We start from the raw sequence: 19,053 nt of genomic DNA, 5'->3' as shown, positions 1-19,053 counted from the left end.
AGTGGTATAGATCAATTCTGCATAGAGAGAATGCAGTAACACGCTCCATAAAGTATCTCAGAATAATTCATCTTTTTCTCTGGCCCCACTGCAGGAGAAATAAATTAATGGAGGCAGATACTTCGGGAAAAATGTATACGTTAGTATTTATACTGTGAACCCAGTATAACATTGATGTATAACATACATATAGACCATTTTGCAAGATGTAAACAACACAGAAGCACTTCCTGTTTAACACTACATAAAAGCTGGGATAAAATAGAACCAACAGAACATATAAAACTGAATCAAAAAGTTAAACAAATATCTTTAAGATGTTTTCTTTACATGTGAAATAAAGAAAACAGTTACAAACTGAAACTGGAAGTGTTTCTGGACCAGTGTTGTTTACATCTTGCAAAATGGTCTATATAACAATCTCTTTCCTGCAAAGTCCGACTCACTGTATCGTGGCAATTATTAGACATTAGCTAAATGACTCGCATGTAATTTTCAGGATTAATTGTGCATAATTTTGCTGCGGTTTAACGCGAAGCTTAGCATGTCAACGGCAAAAAAGAAGGAAAAAACCAAGCAGAGCAGTGAGTTTTGATTGTTCTCGTGAACAATGTAATGGTTGCATCTTGGTTATAGTCTTTCAAATACGAACCGAGGACTATTTAAAAATGGCTCTTGGGCTGAAGAGACTGAGAGTGCATGTGTTATTTGAAGATCTGAAGGGAGGTGAAGGCCATCTCTTATTTGCATTCTTAATTGGAGGAGAAAATTACAGGGGATGTGATAGTCGGATGATTGAGTTAAGATTCTGTGAATGTGGTTTCCAAGGTGCTGTTAAGAAGAGCCATACAAAAATGGCCTTTCACTGCCCCTTCTTAAAAGCCATCTTTGCAATCCAGTGGCATCCACGAATGCCATTTCCATTTGCTGCAATTTTTTTCGAGTGGCATTAATAGAAGAGATGTCTTCTCTCATCCATCATGGTTTTGATAGGATGTTCTCGTAGTAGAGGAACATCTTGTTTCCATGGCATTGATTGCATCACACATTGTCTTCATGGTTTCCGGTATAAAAGTACTTGGAGGTTTTTTTGTTGTTACGTTGTTTTTGGTCAAGAGCCTTATTTTTACACAGTTGGATGCCTTGTGTGTACAGTTTATTTTTACCTTGAGAGTTGTGGTGCTGTCGCTTTTTCATATTCTCACCCCAAAGAGACTGTTTGGTGTCATGGCAACAGGAGGATGAGAAGATGTTTGAGTTGGCACAGTTCTAGATGGCCAACTTTGCATGCTGTTAGCTTATTGTATCTGTACCATATGGGTTAACCCCTGGAGGTGTGCTGCTGTGTGGGTGTAGAAATTCAGCTAGTGGCTCCACAGTCTTGAGATGATGGTGACAGTGTTTAATTTCTTTTTTTCTTTTTTTCTTTTTTTCCCCCCATGTTTGTTTTGTAGAAGCCCTTACTCACTTAAGGACTTAATCCACTTTCTGATGCAGCTTAGCATGAAATCTCTCAGATGTGCTTCACTTTTATAAAACCTAATTTGATTCTGAAATGAAGTCATGACAGGAATCTGAAAGAATATTTAGCTATAGTTAACTGCAAAGCAAGACCAAAGATAATCACACCTTTGCTATGTTATGTACGTCATAACATTTAGAAATAATTCATATAGTAATTGGGGGGAAATTTAAAGGGAAATGGCATAGAAATGCAAAGAAAAATACATTGAAGTAGGGGTGAAATAAACGATGACCGGTTTCATGAAAAACCATGATAAAATGTCCTGACGGTTAGGATTATTGTTTAAAATTGAATTATCATTAAAACCATGTTTGATTAGCGTGCTTTTTAAAACTTGTGGTAAATCCTGTTCAGCCAGTTGTTGTTGTTTTTTGTTTTTTTTTTGTACGAGAAAACACTTTTGGAAGTATTTGGGTAATTCACACATTACTTGTGTATTTTTTTGTGATATCTGCCCAGGTACTACAGTTAAAAATTAGCTGTAATAGCTAAACTGGCACATTTACAGAAATGTTTATTAATGTGCACTGCCCTTTAATTCCAAACTAAATTAACATAAAATAAGCAAAGATATAAAGCACAATTAGAAAGGGCTTGTTGGACTGAACATGTATATAATGCTATTATTATTATTATTATTATTATTTCTGAAGACTTTAATCATTTTCCCCAAATTTCATCATGGGAAAGTGGTGACACCTTGAGAAATTGTCTTACAATTTCTTAAACTCAGAAACTCTTTAATGAGGTAATTTTAGAAACAGTTCTCAGAGTAATAGAGCATTCATTTGAATCCTCTTTGTCATTAGAGTCTTAGACGCCTAAGGACGCATGTAGATTGTAAATCAGCTCTTCATTTTGGAAAAATTCACTGTGTTGTTGATGCCTGATTGCCACAGCAGAGTCTTCCCCTTTTTTTATGCTATCAAAATCAGCCACAGCTCTTCTAACGCAAGGTCACCTTGGGTCATAGTCATATTTACCACTGGTTGAATGAATAAGGCCACAGACATAGTCAAGCGTCTCATAAGCCAAACTCAGAGGACGAGTCTGAAATCTTGCTCTATATACGGGATGAATGAGGATGAAAACTCGCCTTTGACTTTTCTCACTGTTAGTTATTGGACCTTGACATTGAAAAAAATGAAGGAGTCAGTGAAGAAAAAGTGTCTTGAAGTCATCACGTTGACACCATGCCCCTCAAATACATCTTGCGGTTCGGGTCGATTGCAGAAATTGAATGCGAAGTGAGCCCAGTCTATTTATTTTATTTATTTATTTATTTTTTGTGGAGCGACAAGAACAGTGGTCATTGACAGCCCTGATTTTTTAAAAAAATTGTGTATATGAAATCTCTTGATAGTGATTCAGTAACTGTGTCAGAGAATCCCTTCCACACTATGCCATTCACGGCAGATGCCTTGAGCCCAGAGTCTTTGCTTCAGTGTCAACAGTGTGTTTGTTGTCTGCTTTGTGTTTGTTCTGGAGGACTGTTTTTTGTGTAGGTTGTGTTTGATGCCATTTAGTCCAAAAGTCAGGGACCACGCTGTGCTAAAAATCTTATTTAAACCTGGGAAATCTTACAAAATTATACCACAGAGATGAATCGGTAGTGCTTTTTAGTTGTAAATGAAAATATATTTTCATATGCTTCTCTGCATACTCATTTTATACTGCACTGAAGTTTTTTTTATTATTATTATTATTCATAAGGCATTTATTTTATTTTTTTATTCATAAAGTCAGGGTTCGTTTTGACCTTTAAATTAAGACCTTCATGCAAGTTTGCATAGGACATTTTAATTTATGAATGTCATCTACTTCTGATCTTTATTTTAGCTTGAAGCTTTACTTCAATTAGCACATAGCGGTACAACTAATCTGACATTAATATTCATTTATTTATGACTCACTTATGATTTATTTATTTATGAGTATATAAACTTAGTTCTGGTTCTCAAATCGTATGATTTGAGAGACTTTTCCAGCAATGCAGTAATAGTACAAATATTACTATCAGTGTTGTGCAAGTTACTTCCAAACTGTAATACATTAGGTATTACTTGTTACTGTTATTTAAAAGTAATTCATTACCTTACAATTTTACTGTCCCAGAATTGTAATGCGTTACATTACTCATGTATTACTTTTGAGTTACTTTCACCAAAATAACTAAGTAGAACTTAACTTTTGGGCTGTAACGATAAGCAATATGAAACCGAAATCGCGATTCGCCACATCCACGAACCTACAGAATCGCGACACACCTCTTCCAACTCCAGCGTTATTCTCCTTACCGTCCAGATCCAATGCTGCCTTATCTTTAAATTAGGCTATTAGTATTATTTGAAGTTAACATTATAAAATACGTAGACCTACACCACAAAACTAGTTGAGGATAAATTATTTAAAATTGGGGAAGTCCAGCATTATGGACATGACATTTGCAGTCAAAACTTGAAATAAAAATTCTCCGAAAATTCATGTATTGAAACGTATATAGGCTACTTCCTTAAAGGACTCCAGACATTAGACAAATATCAGTCTATGTTTTATTTTTAATATTAGGGAAAAGACACACATTCATGCGTGACAAAAAAATAGGAGGTAAAATCGATTTTTTTGTAATTCTGTTAATTACACTGCGCAAATCGAATGAGGAAGGGTTGGCTCTCCAGTCTCCATAGAACTTAAAATATTCATTTTATTTTAGAGGAAAAAAACAATGTTACAGACGTGACCGCTCTGAACTGGCACTAAAAGACTGCTTTAAAACTTTCACGTAGTCTGTTGCCTTTAAGAAGTAAAAGCAGACAATACACTGTAATACAATTGTAATACAAGCCTCACTGAACATGTAACGAGTAAAATATTACTGAAAATTGATTAGTAATGCCTTACACTACTGCGTTACAGCAAAAACTAATATGTTACAGTAATGTATTACTTTTGTAATGCGTTACTCCCAACACTGATTACTATACATGGAAACCATTTCACAATGGTTTATTTGTGTGTCTTTGTATGTATGTACTGATGTGATGTAATTTTGCTGCCTATTGCAAAAGAGATCTTTAATCTCAATGGGTTTTTACCTGGTTAAATAAAGGATAAATAAAAAATAACTAAAAAAAAAACAATTTGTATCACTCCTCTTGTTTCCACCGGACATATACTGGTAGCATTTCTTATCGAGCATTAATAGCGGTGTTGCGAACCTACTATAATCTTACAAATACTTCTATTATTGTGTCATAAATGTAGTTGTAAGGGTTAATTAGGCAAGAATGTTGTTGTTTATATCTCAAATATGCCATTTATATATGAACATAGCACCTATTTGAAAATTTGTTTAGACAGTTTTGGAGTTTTGCTGCGATATAAACTGTGATGTTGGGAAAAAAAATCACCAGATGACTTGAATAGCTCAGGAATAGCTGGAAAGAATTAACCATTGCAGAATGATTGGGGTGATTTTGTAGGCAAATGAATTTGCATAGAAAATAAATAATAAATAATAAAAAAAAATAAAAAAAAATAAATAATAAAAAAAATTACAAGCATAGATAAATGCAATAGAACAAAGATAAAAAAAAATGAAATAAACAGTGCTTTATGTTTTTCAGACACGTCTTCAGAAGATAAATAATTGTTCTTAATTGTTTACGTTCACATAAGCCATCCTGTGTTTACAAGGATACTTGCCGAGACATTTTTTTGCATGTATGTATGAGTTCTCTTTCACGTCTTCTTGCACTCAAATGGTTTAAAATTGCTTAAATGTTTAAATTGGCAGGACCTACAACATGCAAATGATAAACTTTCGCTCTATTATGGTTCAACTTTGCAATTAACCCGAGAATCACATGCATTGTGACGTGTATTTACTCTCAAACTTGCATTGCTAGTTTTTCCTGCGGCTTCCCCCAAGCTTTACTACCAGGATGATTCGCCGTACTACGAGTTTGTTTACCACCGAAATGATTTTGAAGCTGTACAATTCTTACATAGTGTTCCTTTAAATAAGTGGTGTCCTTGCAAAAAAAATGTTGCCCGTCAATGACGCAATATTTGGACTATCCTTGGTTTCTGTTCATGCTACCAAAGCCATGACGTAAATATGACGACAGATTTGGACAACTGTGTAGTGCGTAACGTTTAGCGGCACGTAGTTCTTGTTTCTTTCAAACATAGACCATGGCAAGCAGACTTTGGGACAAACAAGGAGAACTAAAAAGAACAATATCAGCGTGGCATTTTTGAGATGCCGAGAGCACCACGTCCACGACTAACTTGGACTTGATAGAGCTTTACGAGTCACGACTTGACAACTTTATTAGACTTTATTACATTGAGCAAATGTACATAAAACAAATCAATGTTGATGAAATCTTAGAATATTGTCAGAATGTTGATCTAGCTTACTGCTAGTTTCATATAGCAAACGAACGAATTATCACGTAGTATAAAATTATAACTTTCGACACACATTTAAATGCAGTTTAGTGTGATAGTGTAACATTAGACCAGTTGAAGCAGCGCTGCTTTACCTCACAAGTTTAATTCGTCTAATAAACTTTTATATCCGCGGGACTCGCGTGTGATATCTCTCTTTAGCAATCGTGACCTGCTTCACACCACTGTAATGTTAAAAAACATGAATATTTGCATTCATCAATAAACATTATTAGATCCATCTGCTTGACAGCAAGTCCCATCATTCAGCTGTGTCATCAATCTACGCCTTCGTTATTTTTGTAAACTGTGTCCTCTTGTGGTGAAAAAACTACATATTGTGCCTTTAATATGGAAAAAAGGTACCCTCTTATCATCTGTTTTCGACCACTCACAAAACCCTTGCAGTTCCCTCATGTACTCCTGCTTGGGAAACCCTCCTCTATAGTCACTTAATAATCTATCTACTTAACAAAACCGTTCGGGATAGTTCACCTCAAAATGGAAATTCTGTCAGAAATCACTTACCCTCATGTTGTTCCAACCCCGTAAGACTTTTCGTTCATCATCAGTTAAAGACATCGTTAAAATAGTCTACAAGTGTACTACAGTGGCTCAATCTTATGTTTATCAAGCGACGAGAATACTTTTTGTGCGTAAAAAAAAAAAAATAACGACTTTATTCAACTATTAATTTCCTTTTTTGATGGGTTTGAGATTTCACGTAGTGGAACTGCGCAACGGTTCTGTACGTCACATGTAGGCTCATTATTGGCGGACGCTGGTCAATGTGTGTGATGCGTATGACGTACAACCTAGCTTTGCGCAATTCCACTACATCAAGTCTCGAGGCCAACAGAAAAGGAAATGAATAGTTGAATAAAGTTGTTATTTTAGTTTGTTTTTTGCGTCACTTTGTCACTTGATAAACATAAGAATGAGCCATTTCAGTCACTTGGACTATTTTAATCATGTGTTTAATAATTTTGGGCCGGCCAGTTTCGATCCCTTAAGAAGCCTATGGAGGAGTGATCCAGCTCTCAGATTTAATCAAAAATATCTTAATTTGTGTTCCAAAGATGAACGAAAGTCTTACGGGGTTGGAACAACATCAGGGCGAGTAATTACTGACAGAATTTTCATTTTGGGGTGAACTAACCCTTTAATGACATGCACATCCTGTTTTGCAAGCTAGCCACGAACATATTAGCTCAATTAATACATAAATTGGAAGTCAAGCTGTTATTAATCCTCATTTTATGCTGTTTTATCTCTTTTGCTGGATCCCTAATGAATCAGCCTTCTGTGATTCTCTCATTCTGACTCTCTGCTGATGTACAAAAGCTTGGCACTTATCTGCCTTGTTTCCATGCAAATATCAGCTGATGTGTTTGAAGTCTGGCAAGTCGAAATCAGTAGCTGTTGGACAAGCTGCCAGAAATTTCAATTAATGAATGGCGAGAAAAACTTGCCAAGAAAGGAAAAGAAGATCTTACTCGTATTGTTCCATCTATTAACTTCAGACTGTCTATTCAAGCGGATGAACTTCTTGACCGTTCACAGACTGCATCTCAGTGTATGCAGTAGGTCATGTGGGTATTGATTTCTTGGATACTGAATGCATATTCAGATGGGATCTATTTTGTGTCCTTTCTAAATTGTATACTCGTCTCTAAGCTCTGCAATCTTATTGGAAGCACCTGAGGCCTGAAGTAGAGCTAAACACTTTAAAAAGGTCACTATTTAGGAGAAACAGGTAATACGGTTTGACGGCTTTGGCTAGACATCAAGACGGTGGGCACTTTGAAAGGATTTAAATGACAGATAGCATTTCCCAACAGTTGATAAACCACAGGTGTCATTCAGAATTAACTCGCCTTGGTAAAATGACATTTTCAGTAATCAAAGAGGAAAGAATCGAACCTCATGAAGATTATTCAGGAAGGTAGGTTGAATGGAATATAGTGGTGGAGCTGTTGGGAAATGCTGCAATCAAACATTCACGTCTTTGGTAATCACCTCTTTCAGCATGCTGAACAGTTTTCTTTTTGTCTTACTGAGCTTAGAGCGCCAGCTCACATAAAGGGACCTCTAGAAATACAAAGGTGTGCACCACCATAGCTGTTCAAAAAAATAAAGTGGCATAATCAGTCTTTTGTGTTTTTTCTTTCAGGGAGTACCTGGGGAAGCAGTTGCAGTCCACCGAACAGTCGGCTCCAGCTGTGGCTGCCCGAAGCTGAACTGCCCATGTGCTTGTGTGTGAGCCTGAGTGTCTGATCCCGTCTTCTTGGTGTGAATGTAAATCTCTGCTATATATAATTAACAGGTTCAATAAAAAAACGATTTGATGTATTAAACCGTAAATGTGTAATTTAGCTCTTCTTTGTTATGTGAAGTTGTTGTGCGTCCTTAAGTAAAGTCACATTATGTGATCGGAACAGTTCTGAGTATTATGAAATGTTATTTATGTCTTAAATGTAAAACAAAGAATATGCATTCCAATAAAGAGTCTACTACAACAAATCCATCTGAATGAAGTGTTTTTTTAATTTTTCATTTGAAATTTGAAACATTAGTGGTTGAGTTGTCGGGCTGTTCAATTTCACTCAAAGCAACTTCATATTCCAGACTGACAGACAAACGGATGGATGGATAGAATCACATTATATCAGATATGTTTCTGCCAGGAAACATATTTGCACTTAATTCTCTGTGATATTGCAGTCTCACTCAAGTATCATATTTATATGGTAATCCTTCAATATCAGAAGTCCCTGGATCATATCATTCCTTTAGAGTAATGTGCAATATAACCACATGCAGATCATACTTTTATTTAACATTTTGCTGGTTAAAAGATCTCAGATTTTGCTCCAAGGGAATATTGTTATAAAACTTTAGGGGAGCTTTGTCTATTTTAAATTACAAATATGTCTCTAAACAGAAGTAGAGATCAGGAGCTCCTCACTATCCGCGCTGAAGCTGAGATCGTTCACCAGCTTTGTGGAACGGTATGCGCGTGTGCATGTTTTTGACGCGTACGTACGTTACACGTCTCATTCTGACGTCATGTGCCTTTCCGGGATCTTTACGGGTTTTGTGTGTCACTGGCAGCGTGAATGAACCGAAATCAAACAATCCCGGGACAAATGCCGGGTCACATTATCTGTGTATTTTCCAGAATCTCTGTGTGAAAGGGGCTTAAGATAGATATAGATATACAGTATGTAAGTAAAATATCTGTGAAGTATACATTTTTTAGCAGACCAGTGTGAAATTGTTTAGCTACAGTATGACTTCTTGTTTCACAGGAGTATAAATATGAGGAAACCCAAAGGCCAAATTCCCTTAATCATTTATCACAATGAGTAAAACCAAAGAATATAGTTCTGATGTGCAGCAAAAGATCGTTGAGCTTCACAAAATATAAAGTGACTAAAAAAAATAGCATAAAGCATCGGAAATTCCCATTTCCACCATCAGGGCAATAATTAAGAAGTTTCCAATCAACTAAAGATGTTACAAACCTGCCAGGAAGGACGTGTGTCTATATTGCCTTAATGGATGGTGAGGAGGAAAGTTTGAGTCGCCAAAGACTCGCCAAGGATCACAGGTGGAGAATTGCAGAGATTAGAGTCTTGGAGTCAGAAAGCCTAAAATAAAAAAAATCAAACAACACATGCTGTTTGGGAGGGTTTCGAGAAGAATCCTCCTCGCTCATCCAAAAACAAACTCCAGCATATTCAGTTGTCAGACATGGCCTATTTTTTTTTTTTTTTTTTTGCTGGAGGTCCTGGACATCTTGTTCAGATACATGTTATCATGAATTCTTGCAAATACCAACAGATAAAAAATCAAAACCCAACAGCCTCTGCTAGAAAACTTATAATTGGCCGTGATTGGATCTTCCATCAGGACAATTATCCAAAACAAACATAAAAATCAACACAAAAATGTGTCACTGAGCATAAAATGAAGCTTCTGCCATGGCCGTCCCAGTCCCTGACCTGAACCCTATATAGAAAATGAGTAGGGTGAACTGAGGAAAAAAAGCAACAACATGGATCTGGGAATCTGAAGTGTATGGAGGAACGGTCTCTGATCTCTTGTCAGCTGTTCTCCAAACTCATCGGGCATTATAGCAGAAGACTCAGTGATGTTATCTTGGAAAAAGGAGGTTGCAGAAAGTATTTAATTAAAGGGTGCCAATAATTATGGCACGTCACATGTCAGACGCATGTTTAAAACTGAAATATAATCTAATTTCAGTCAATACCATGGACTCGGCTGCAGTCTCTTTTTTTTTCTGCAGCCACTCTGAAGTCCGAAGTCTTTTGCATTTTACAACGGGTGAATCAGTTGTCACTGGTGATTGTTATTTTAACCTTTCTGGATCCGCCATCAAATTAATAAGTTTAATTATATCAAGTGCTGTGAGAAAAATCTCCACCTCCAAATTCCTCACACAATCATAGCCTACTAGCCGAGACTCTTCTTTATGTGTACAGATGTGATGTGACGTAATGACACAAAGACATGGTTGAATTTCCTGGAAATCCACCAGAACCACTGGAATTAAAAACAGTATTACAAACTTACCGCTTTGAATCGAGCAAAGGGTACACAAACAGATAGTTTTGAACACTGGCTGGTTATGTACCTGCTCAAAAATTAATTTTTGGATCATTTTTAATCCCAACAAAGTTACGTACTGGAGCTTTAAATTGGCTAGTTTGGATGGAGAAATAGCTGATGTGTTTTAAAAAACACACTAAGCTTCACTTTTTTTTTCTTGCTGCCATAGGTTTTTAAACGCATTCTCTGTGAATGGCCCAAAACATCAAACAGAAATTTAGATTCCTAGTGTTGACAGCGTCTCGAATATTTTCAATCAGATTCATGCATTTCATTTCATGTCACAGCAGGGCTATTTACCATTAGGTTATCAGGTTATCACACCAGTGTCATTCATAAACACAAACCCATTTGCCAATTTTCAGCATTCCTTGTGCATCCCATTTTTTAAAATAACCTTGCAGAACCTTTTCCATACACGACTGGTCAGAGCATCAGACGAGCGCGGATGCAGCCGGTGGGTAATTTGTGTTCTCTTTTTCCAGATGGAAATCAAGCTGTAGCTGCAGCACTATCGGTTAGCAAATAGCTCGGTATACTCCGTGTGCTTTGTGGATGTCCAGATAGAGATAACCTTCAATGCCTAGACCTTCAACGAGGTATCTGACAGATCCACAGCGCGTTATCAACTCATGCTAGATGTGTCGAGGGTCATTTGAATTCTAATAGGCGCATCTGAGGCTCACCAAAACCTTGTGAAACAAGATTGTTAGTGGCATTATCAGATGTTTGATTCAACCTTATTGGGAAACTTGTTTTTTCTTTCTTTCACACCTCCGACCTAAATAGATGCAGCCTTTTGTGTCAAGAACGAATTGACTCGAGTGAACCCACATCTCAGCGGCACTGTATGGCGTGTCAATGCTTGTATGACACTTCCCACACTTGAGTGGCTGCTTAATGTGATGTGTGACTCAGACGTCCTTTTGCCATAATCAATGATGAATTTGTGTAAGGGCTCTCGGCGGCATGTCGCTTTGAGAACTCTTCTCCCATGGCTTTTGTTAAGTCTTTTTAAGCTTCATGTAGCATTTTCAAGGGCTGTTTTTTTATTTATAAATGTTTCTTTTAGTTATGAAATGCACTAATCATGGTCTTAACATTTTCTAGCAAGGACACAACTTCTAATTGACTCAGACTTTACGAAATGGTTTCTGTAGGCCTATGTTTCAACAACAATCTTGAATGCTTGCCGCTGCAGCAAAGCTGAACCGTTGGCTCACCGTGGCACTGACTGACACCCGTTTCGCACATAGCCTACTCGGTGTGCAGTATGCGGTGTGCGTTGTGGTGCATATGCGGTACAGGAGCAGCCTATAGTGCTTTCACACGCGTTTCCAGTGTGAACTGATCCGCGGCTGAACCACAAACACATAGGCTACTCACTATTTTTATTTCAAATCCAGAAGTTATGCAGCAACTTTTATTTAAAAAACAAAACAAATTGTCAGCATTGCGATTCTCTTAAACGTGTTATTAACGCATTTTAACGGCGTCAAATTTTTATCGCGCGATTAACGGTCTTTTTGGCCTAGCAAACTTTGTAGTTTTCTTTCACATGCTTTTGCAACAGCACTCACTATGCTATTAAACACATTCATTTCAATGGTTTGAGCCGCACGAGGATGTTTTGTTGCTTCGCCGACCAAAGCGCAAGCAGATCTCGCTAGACCGGAAACAAAACAACAGGCGCTCCGCACACACTCGTTTAAAATAGTTGGTTAACGTTACGTTTTAAGTGGATGATGAGCACGAGACGCCGAAATGGATGCCAATAAGATTCTGAATGGAAAGTTTACTTTTAAAAAGTTGCCAAATGGTTCCATTGACAAGACCAAAGTGATCTGTGTGTTTTGTCGTTGTGAACTGAGCTATCATCATCGCAGAACGTTCATTCGGAAATACCGCTTGATGATAGCCAAGCACACACACACACACACACACAGCTGATGCGAATTCTCCACCCTCAGTATTTATTTCGACCTTGTATTGATGGACAGTGTTACATTGTGTGAGAGATTATTTGCTCCAAGTGAGAATTGAACACAATATGCCAATGTTGTTTTCAATAAAAAACATTTGCACAAAGCAAGCCGAGCCACTTTTCCATGTTGATAAGAGCATTAAAATGAGAAAAAATAATGGGGCAAAAAGAAATCAAGAGACATTTAGAATAGATAAAAATGTGCGATTAATTGCGAGTTAACTATGACATTAATGTGATTAATCGCGATTAAATATTTTAATTGTTTGACAGCACTACTTTGTATATAGAAACTTGAATGGACGTATGCACGTTTAAACACAATTTAACAACATAGGCCTAAAATTCCATGCTTATATATATATATATATATATATATATATATATATATATATATATATATAAAATATTTAACCAAATACTTATCTGTAAGTAAATCAATACAATAAATCTTGCATGTCACAAAGAACTTGTTTTTCCACCTCCACGAATGAGAGGAGTGTCCTTGTTCAGGTAAATTGTCATTTTCCTTGTTTAAAACCACAGCTTTAAAGTAAAAAGATGAAAAGTAGTATTGAATTAAATGTATTTATGGTGAAACTGCTACATTTTCAGGTCAATCTGTGTTCATTTTGACCACGAACCATGCGCTGTCACTTTAATTCAGCGTTTACAGCACAGCAGAAATAGACTCGGTGCGGAAAACGATCTCTGCACGCACCGCAAACAGCGTGTGTGTGAAACGGGCGTGAGGCTGTCAGTCGAAGACATGGCTTTCTATGGAATATTATCGACTAGCCATATTGACTGGATCTGCACTCTTGTTGACATTGGTCACAGATTGCCTGTTCCCATGGTTACAATTAAAACAGGAGAAACTCAGATTGGATTTAAGGGTGATTTCCCCTGTCATCCTGGTAGAAGATGGAATCTGATCTGAATTATGATTGCATTTTGTTGTTTTCAAAATGAGACAACAAGCTTCAGTCTCATCAGATCACTGTAATGCCAAACTATTCGGATTCATAAATGGCCTAGTGGCCTATGTTAAACATAATGTAGTAGCCTTGGCTACTTTCTGTGAATCTTTTCTGTGGATGATCTAAATTTGCACAATCACACAGATTAGGCTGCACTGTCTTTGGATATTGGATCACATTTATACCGCTTTGTTGCAATCAGTCTGCGATTGAATCCATTTGACATTTTTGCAGCCAGAAGCTCTTCTCGTCCAATGAACCTTTCACTAACAACAGGAGTTCTTATTCAGCTTCTGATTGCTGAGATCAGGGCCGTTTCATGGCATGCTGGCCCTGAAACTGCTTAACCCTGCAGCATCAGCCAATATGCTCATTTATTAAAATTGTGCTGTTATGAAAATCAGAATTACTGGAAACATTTCTCTGGAATGTGTTATTTAATGTAGGCTAGATAGTCAGTTAATGATCTTTGTTAAAAATATCTAAATAATGATGATAATCATGGAGATCAGAAACGTGAGATTGATAAAAGATATCAATATTCCTTTAGAGGAGATTTTACAGGTTTGTGATTCACCTCACACACCAAAGAACTGGTCTAAACATTCTTTGATGGTTTGTAAACTATTAATGGATTGATAGCTCCATGATGTTGGTCACTTGTTCAATTCAGAGTGCATTTTACTGTATACTGTAAGTGTTAAGGTTGAGTTTCTTTGTGTTTAAGGGTACGTTTACACAACAACGATATGCTTAAAACAAATAACCTTTTCCACACAGAGGACAATGTCATCCCCATTCACACAGATCCTAAAAATGCTATATTCTGCTGTAGGCCATTAGATGGCACTAGCCTATATATAGACTGAATCTGTAATACGCTTGTGCATGACGCCATCGTCTTCAGAGATTCATGTTTTGTTGTTTACATGGAGACTGTTGTCAAAACAATTTGAAACCCGTTTTCAAAAGTTTGCGTTTTCAGGCACCCAAAATGCCTTTGTTGTGTAAATGAACGACTAAAATGCATACTTTTTTTTACAGTTGGTTGAAAATGGTGTTGTTTAAACAGACCCTTATAGTTTGGTTTTCGCTCTGTTCCTGTTTGCTAGCCTGGGAAAACCCAGACAACTTCCAGCAAATTTAGATTTGCTCTGAAAGTTAGTCTGGCAAAGAGCTCATTCAAGCCCGTTTCCAATCCATCGAAATCGGGGCACCAATCAGAAACGTTGGGGCGGGCTTTAAACGATGACGACATTGCTGGGAATTTGAACATTTCCTTTTCGTTAAAAACCGAGCAAAGAACAACATTCTGAGATGTTTCTCCGCCGCTCTGCATACGCCATCTCCTTCGACGCTCTGATTGGCTTTAGATCTGTCCACGACGTTCGTTGGTGACGCCCCTCTGGAAATGATTTTTCTATGACGCTTTGCCAGATCATAAGTCAGTTACATCTGAGAATGGTCTGGTTTTAACCATAACTGTTTGCCTGTCAATATTAGTTTCCATAGTTGTTGATTAGTTAAACACCTGTTCCCTGTTCTGTTGGTTATACTCCCTTATATAAGCCTTCAGTTCTGTAGCCACTTTTTTGTCCATTTTTTGGGGTCAACAACTTATAAAAACTTAATTCTGTTTGTTTGTCACGTAGCAGCTTTTAGACATTGTTTTGTTTTTAATTATAAGTCAGAAATGACAAGGCAGTTTCTCGCAATGCAAAGTCAATGGAGACTTTTTTTCATTTTATTGTTTTTTTTTTTTTTGTTGTGTTTCTGTTTTTCCATGGGGGAAAAAAAATATTTTTTTCATATTTATTTGTTGCTTGTTTTGTTTTTGAATTAGATTTTGTTTTATTATTATTATTTAAATTTTTTGTCTTGGTTTTTATTTTGTTTCTGTGTTTTTATCATTTTGTTTGGTCATTTTATTTTATTTTACTTTATTTTTATTTAGCTTTATTTCATTGTTTGTGCTTAATTTTTATTATTTTACTTTATTTCTGTATTTGTCTTTTTTGTTTCATCGTTTTATTTTATTTAGCTTTTTTATTGTTGTTTGCGTTTATTAATTTTTTTTATTTGCTTTATTTTATTGTTGTTTGTTAAAAAAAAACAGTTTGACCAAAGTAATTACAAATAGTCAATGAAACTATGTGGTTAAATGAAAAAGAATGTCTAAAGCCAGCAATCTCTTAAATCTGACTAGTTTTAGGCGTGTGATATTTATTGCTGGTTCATATCATAAAATACAGAACCACAGAGAATAGCGCTCAACCATAAATTTGTCCTCCAGTATAGCACCATCAGCACTAATGGCAGTTTAAAAGTGCTCAATCTTCAGGCCTGCACTACTAGCACAACACGGACTTTGATCAAGCATAGGCACCATCAGCTGAGCCATCTGTGGCTTGTCTGTATTTAGAGAGGCTCTTAACAATGTTCAGATGGGCAGGAATGGAAAGCCTGAAGTTTGTGTTCCTTTTTAGCCTCACGTGCATGATGAACGCTCGCCCATTTTAGCAAAGACTGATGGTCACTGTGTTTGTGAACAACAAATTAGGTGAATATAGACTGGAAATAAAGCGGAAATAATCCAGTGTGCAGTCATTATGCAGCAGTACATTACTTATAGATGTGAACGTCAACATTAATGGGCATACTACAGTATGTGGAAACAGTCAATCTTGCACTGGAGAGACACTAAAAGGAATATTTACTACACAATATGACCTTTGTTAAATGTTAAAGGGATAGTTCATCCAAAAATGAAAATTATGTCATTACTCACCCTCTGTAAGAGTTTCTAGTAACACTTTACAATAAGGTTCATTAGTTAACATTAGTTAATGTATTAACTAACATGAACTAATAATGAGTAATACATTTGTTATTTGTTCATCTTTGTTAACTTTAGTTAATAAAAATACAGCTGTTCATTGTTTGTTCCTGTTAGTTCACGGTGCATTAACTAATGTTAACAAGATTTAAATAAAATACTAGTTAATATTGAAATAAACATTAACAAAGATCAATAAATGCATATGTGCAGTTCATATTAACTAATGTAGTTAACTAATGTTAACTAACGAACCTTATTGTAAAGTGTTACCGAGTTTCTTTCTCCTGCTGAACACAAAAGAAGATATTTTGAATGATGTCTGTAACCAATCAGTTGATGAACCCCATTGACTTCCATATTTCTTTTTTCATACTAAGAAGTCAATGGGGGCCATCAACACTGTAAAAAAAAAAAAAAAAAAAAAAAAAAAAAACATGATTTTTAATCACATTTTTTCTTTTGTCAAATCAACTTAAATTATATAGTTCAGATAACATAATATTTTGAGTTTCTGATGATTAAATCAATCTCCTTCATTGTATTAACTCAATTTTCAATGAACTTAAAATTTTAAGGCAGCCAGGTTACTTAATTTTTAAGTAAAAGTTAAAAAGTTAAAAAGTTAAACCAACAATATTTTTTTACAGTGTGTTTGGTTACCGACATTCTTGGGTAAATGATGACAGAATTTTAGTTTTTGGGTGAAATATCGCCTAAACATTTGATAAAGGGCAGACAGATTTTTTGTTGTTGTTGTTGTTGTTGTAAATTTGTTCCACTACAGGCTATTTGTGCATATGTATGAATGCACAGACTGTATGTCTGGTAATAGACCCTACATTTTGAACCTGCCGCTTGGTTTATGACAAGCTTAGCAGACAGATTTGTAAGGACCTTGAAAGATGTCCCTTAGGTGTGAGAGAACGTGTTGATAACCTGTCCGTTATATTTTCAGAAACTTTATGATTAGCCCTTGATGTTTGTTTTCATTATTTTGCTCTGGTACAACAGCATGCAGAATGAGTAGGATTGTATCTCTGAGTTCCTTGCGGGCAACTTTCTCGAGTCGTCATTGTAACACTTAATTTCAAGGGCCCAAATAATCAATTTGATGGCTGGGAGGTCTGAGGTTTGGCATGAAATCGCACACACTCTGAACTGTTGCACCTTTGTGAATATAGCCTATACATAAAAGAATATTTGGTTTCCATGGAAACTGTTTCTAAACAAACTGATGCCTTCACACAGTACACTCCTTTCATTCTTCAAGGGCACTGAAAAATTGGAAGAACAATCCAACCATCTCTTTTTTTTTCCCTCTCTCTCTCACACACTCTTTTTCTTCAAATGCAAAAGAGAAAAATAACAGATAGAAAAGCATTTCTCTACATAATTTTTCTTACTGGTCAGTTTCAGCAGGTTATTTCTCACTTTACCCTCGCTAAAGATGCCACACATTTGAGAAATGATCATTCATTAGTGTAAAGCACAGCTGCAGCATGTATGTAAATATATTTGTTTAAGTGAGATTGTTTAGTTGTTGTTTTTTTTCAACAATGTGTGTGTTGAGATTTTAAAAGACTATCATAAAAAAAAAAGATTCATGTGACTCTGATGGAGTTTTTTTTTTTTTTTTTTTTTTTTTGTGGTTAATATTAATGACTAAAGCCAGCAATCTCCTGAAACTGTCTTTTACTAATTTTAGGCAGAAAATAATAAAAGCCTTAGGGTTTTAGTGCAAAATGAGATAGAGTAAATGTGTTAGGTCATCTAACCATTGAAGTTGTTGTCTTATATATTTGGGTTTTAGCTTCCAAAATAATAAATAATTAATGTAGGCAATTACACTCCAATCAACTTTGGTTCCACTCAATTATGGTTTATGCATATGAATATGTAGACTAAATGAAAGAGAGACTAAATAAAATAACCGATTAAAATAATTTTTTCCCTTCACAAGCTGTCCTTCAGTGGGATTTTGTGATATCTGATGGAGCTGTAATGTTAATTATCCTTTACCTGATTATGAAGCACAAGCACTGGGAGAAAAATTAGCAGACAAACAACACCTACCTTTGTATCTTAGCAACATGTGAAGTTCTCCTATTTTTGCCTAGAAAGAACAAACAAGAATTCGTTCACAGAATGTCAAGCTGATGAACTAGATGTTTGTTGTGTCCATTACTGGTAATACAAGACTATGCTGTGAAATATGAAAGTGATTTTAAAGGGATACTCCACTTTCTTTGGAAATAGGCTCATTTTACAACTCCCCCAGTGTTAAACTGAGTTTTACCATTTTTGAATCCATTCAGGCGATCTCCGGTTCTGGCGGTACCACTTTTAGCATAGTTTAGCATGCATCATTGAAGTGACCAAGACTATAGCATTTCTCAAAAAAAAAAATGACCAAAGAGTTTTTTTCAAAGACATTTTTCCTATTTAACGCCTTCTGTAGTTGCATCGTGCACTAAGACCGACGAAAAATGTAAAGTTGTTATTCCTGCGTAATAATCAAGAAACTTTACTACCAGTCCAGAAGGCGTAATGATATGACGCAGTGCCTAAAATAGGCTGATAGTCTTAAAGGCCCGTTCACACCAAGCACAATAACTATAAAGATACCGATAAAGAT

At 36.1% G+C, this 19,053-nt stretch overlaps 1 protein-coding gene and 1 non-coding gene across 3 annotated transcripts in view; one reads left to right on the top strand and one right to left on the bottom strand.

The window, feature by feature from the left end:
* The window catches only part of atp6v1h (ATPase H+ transporting V1 subunit H), a 38,358-nt gene extending 29,855 nt beyond the window's left edge, over positions 1–8,503 (top strand). For both annotated transcript variants that reach the window (XM_039676469.2, XM_039676468.2), the window contains one exon: positions 8,154–8,503. In XM_039676469.2, the coding sequence (XP_039532403.1) occupies positions 8,154–8,220 (67 nt within the window). In that variant the 3' untranslated portion in view covers positions 8,221–8,503. The remainder of the gene's footprint in view (positions 1–8,153) is intronic.
* On the bottom strand, positions 2,815–2,949 carry LOC120483288 (U11 spliceosomal RNA). The gene has a single exon (XR_005623580.1). It is a non-coding gene; the product is annotated as a U11 spliceosomal RNA (small nuclear RNA).
* Positions 8,504–19,053: the final 10,550 nt, after the last annotated feature.

This window comes from Pimephales promelas, chromosome 5, assembly GCF_988280905.1.
Source record: "Pimephales promelas chromosome 5, fPimPro1.hap1.1, whole genome shotgun sequence".
Lineage (NCBI taxonomy): Eukaryota > Metazoa > Chordata > Actinopteri > Cypriniformes > Leuciscidae > Pimephales > Pimephales promelas.
The sequence above is the reverse complement of the archived record's forward strand: the minus strand, read 5'-3'. Positions and strand labels throughout refer to the sequence as shown.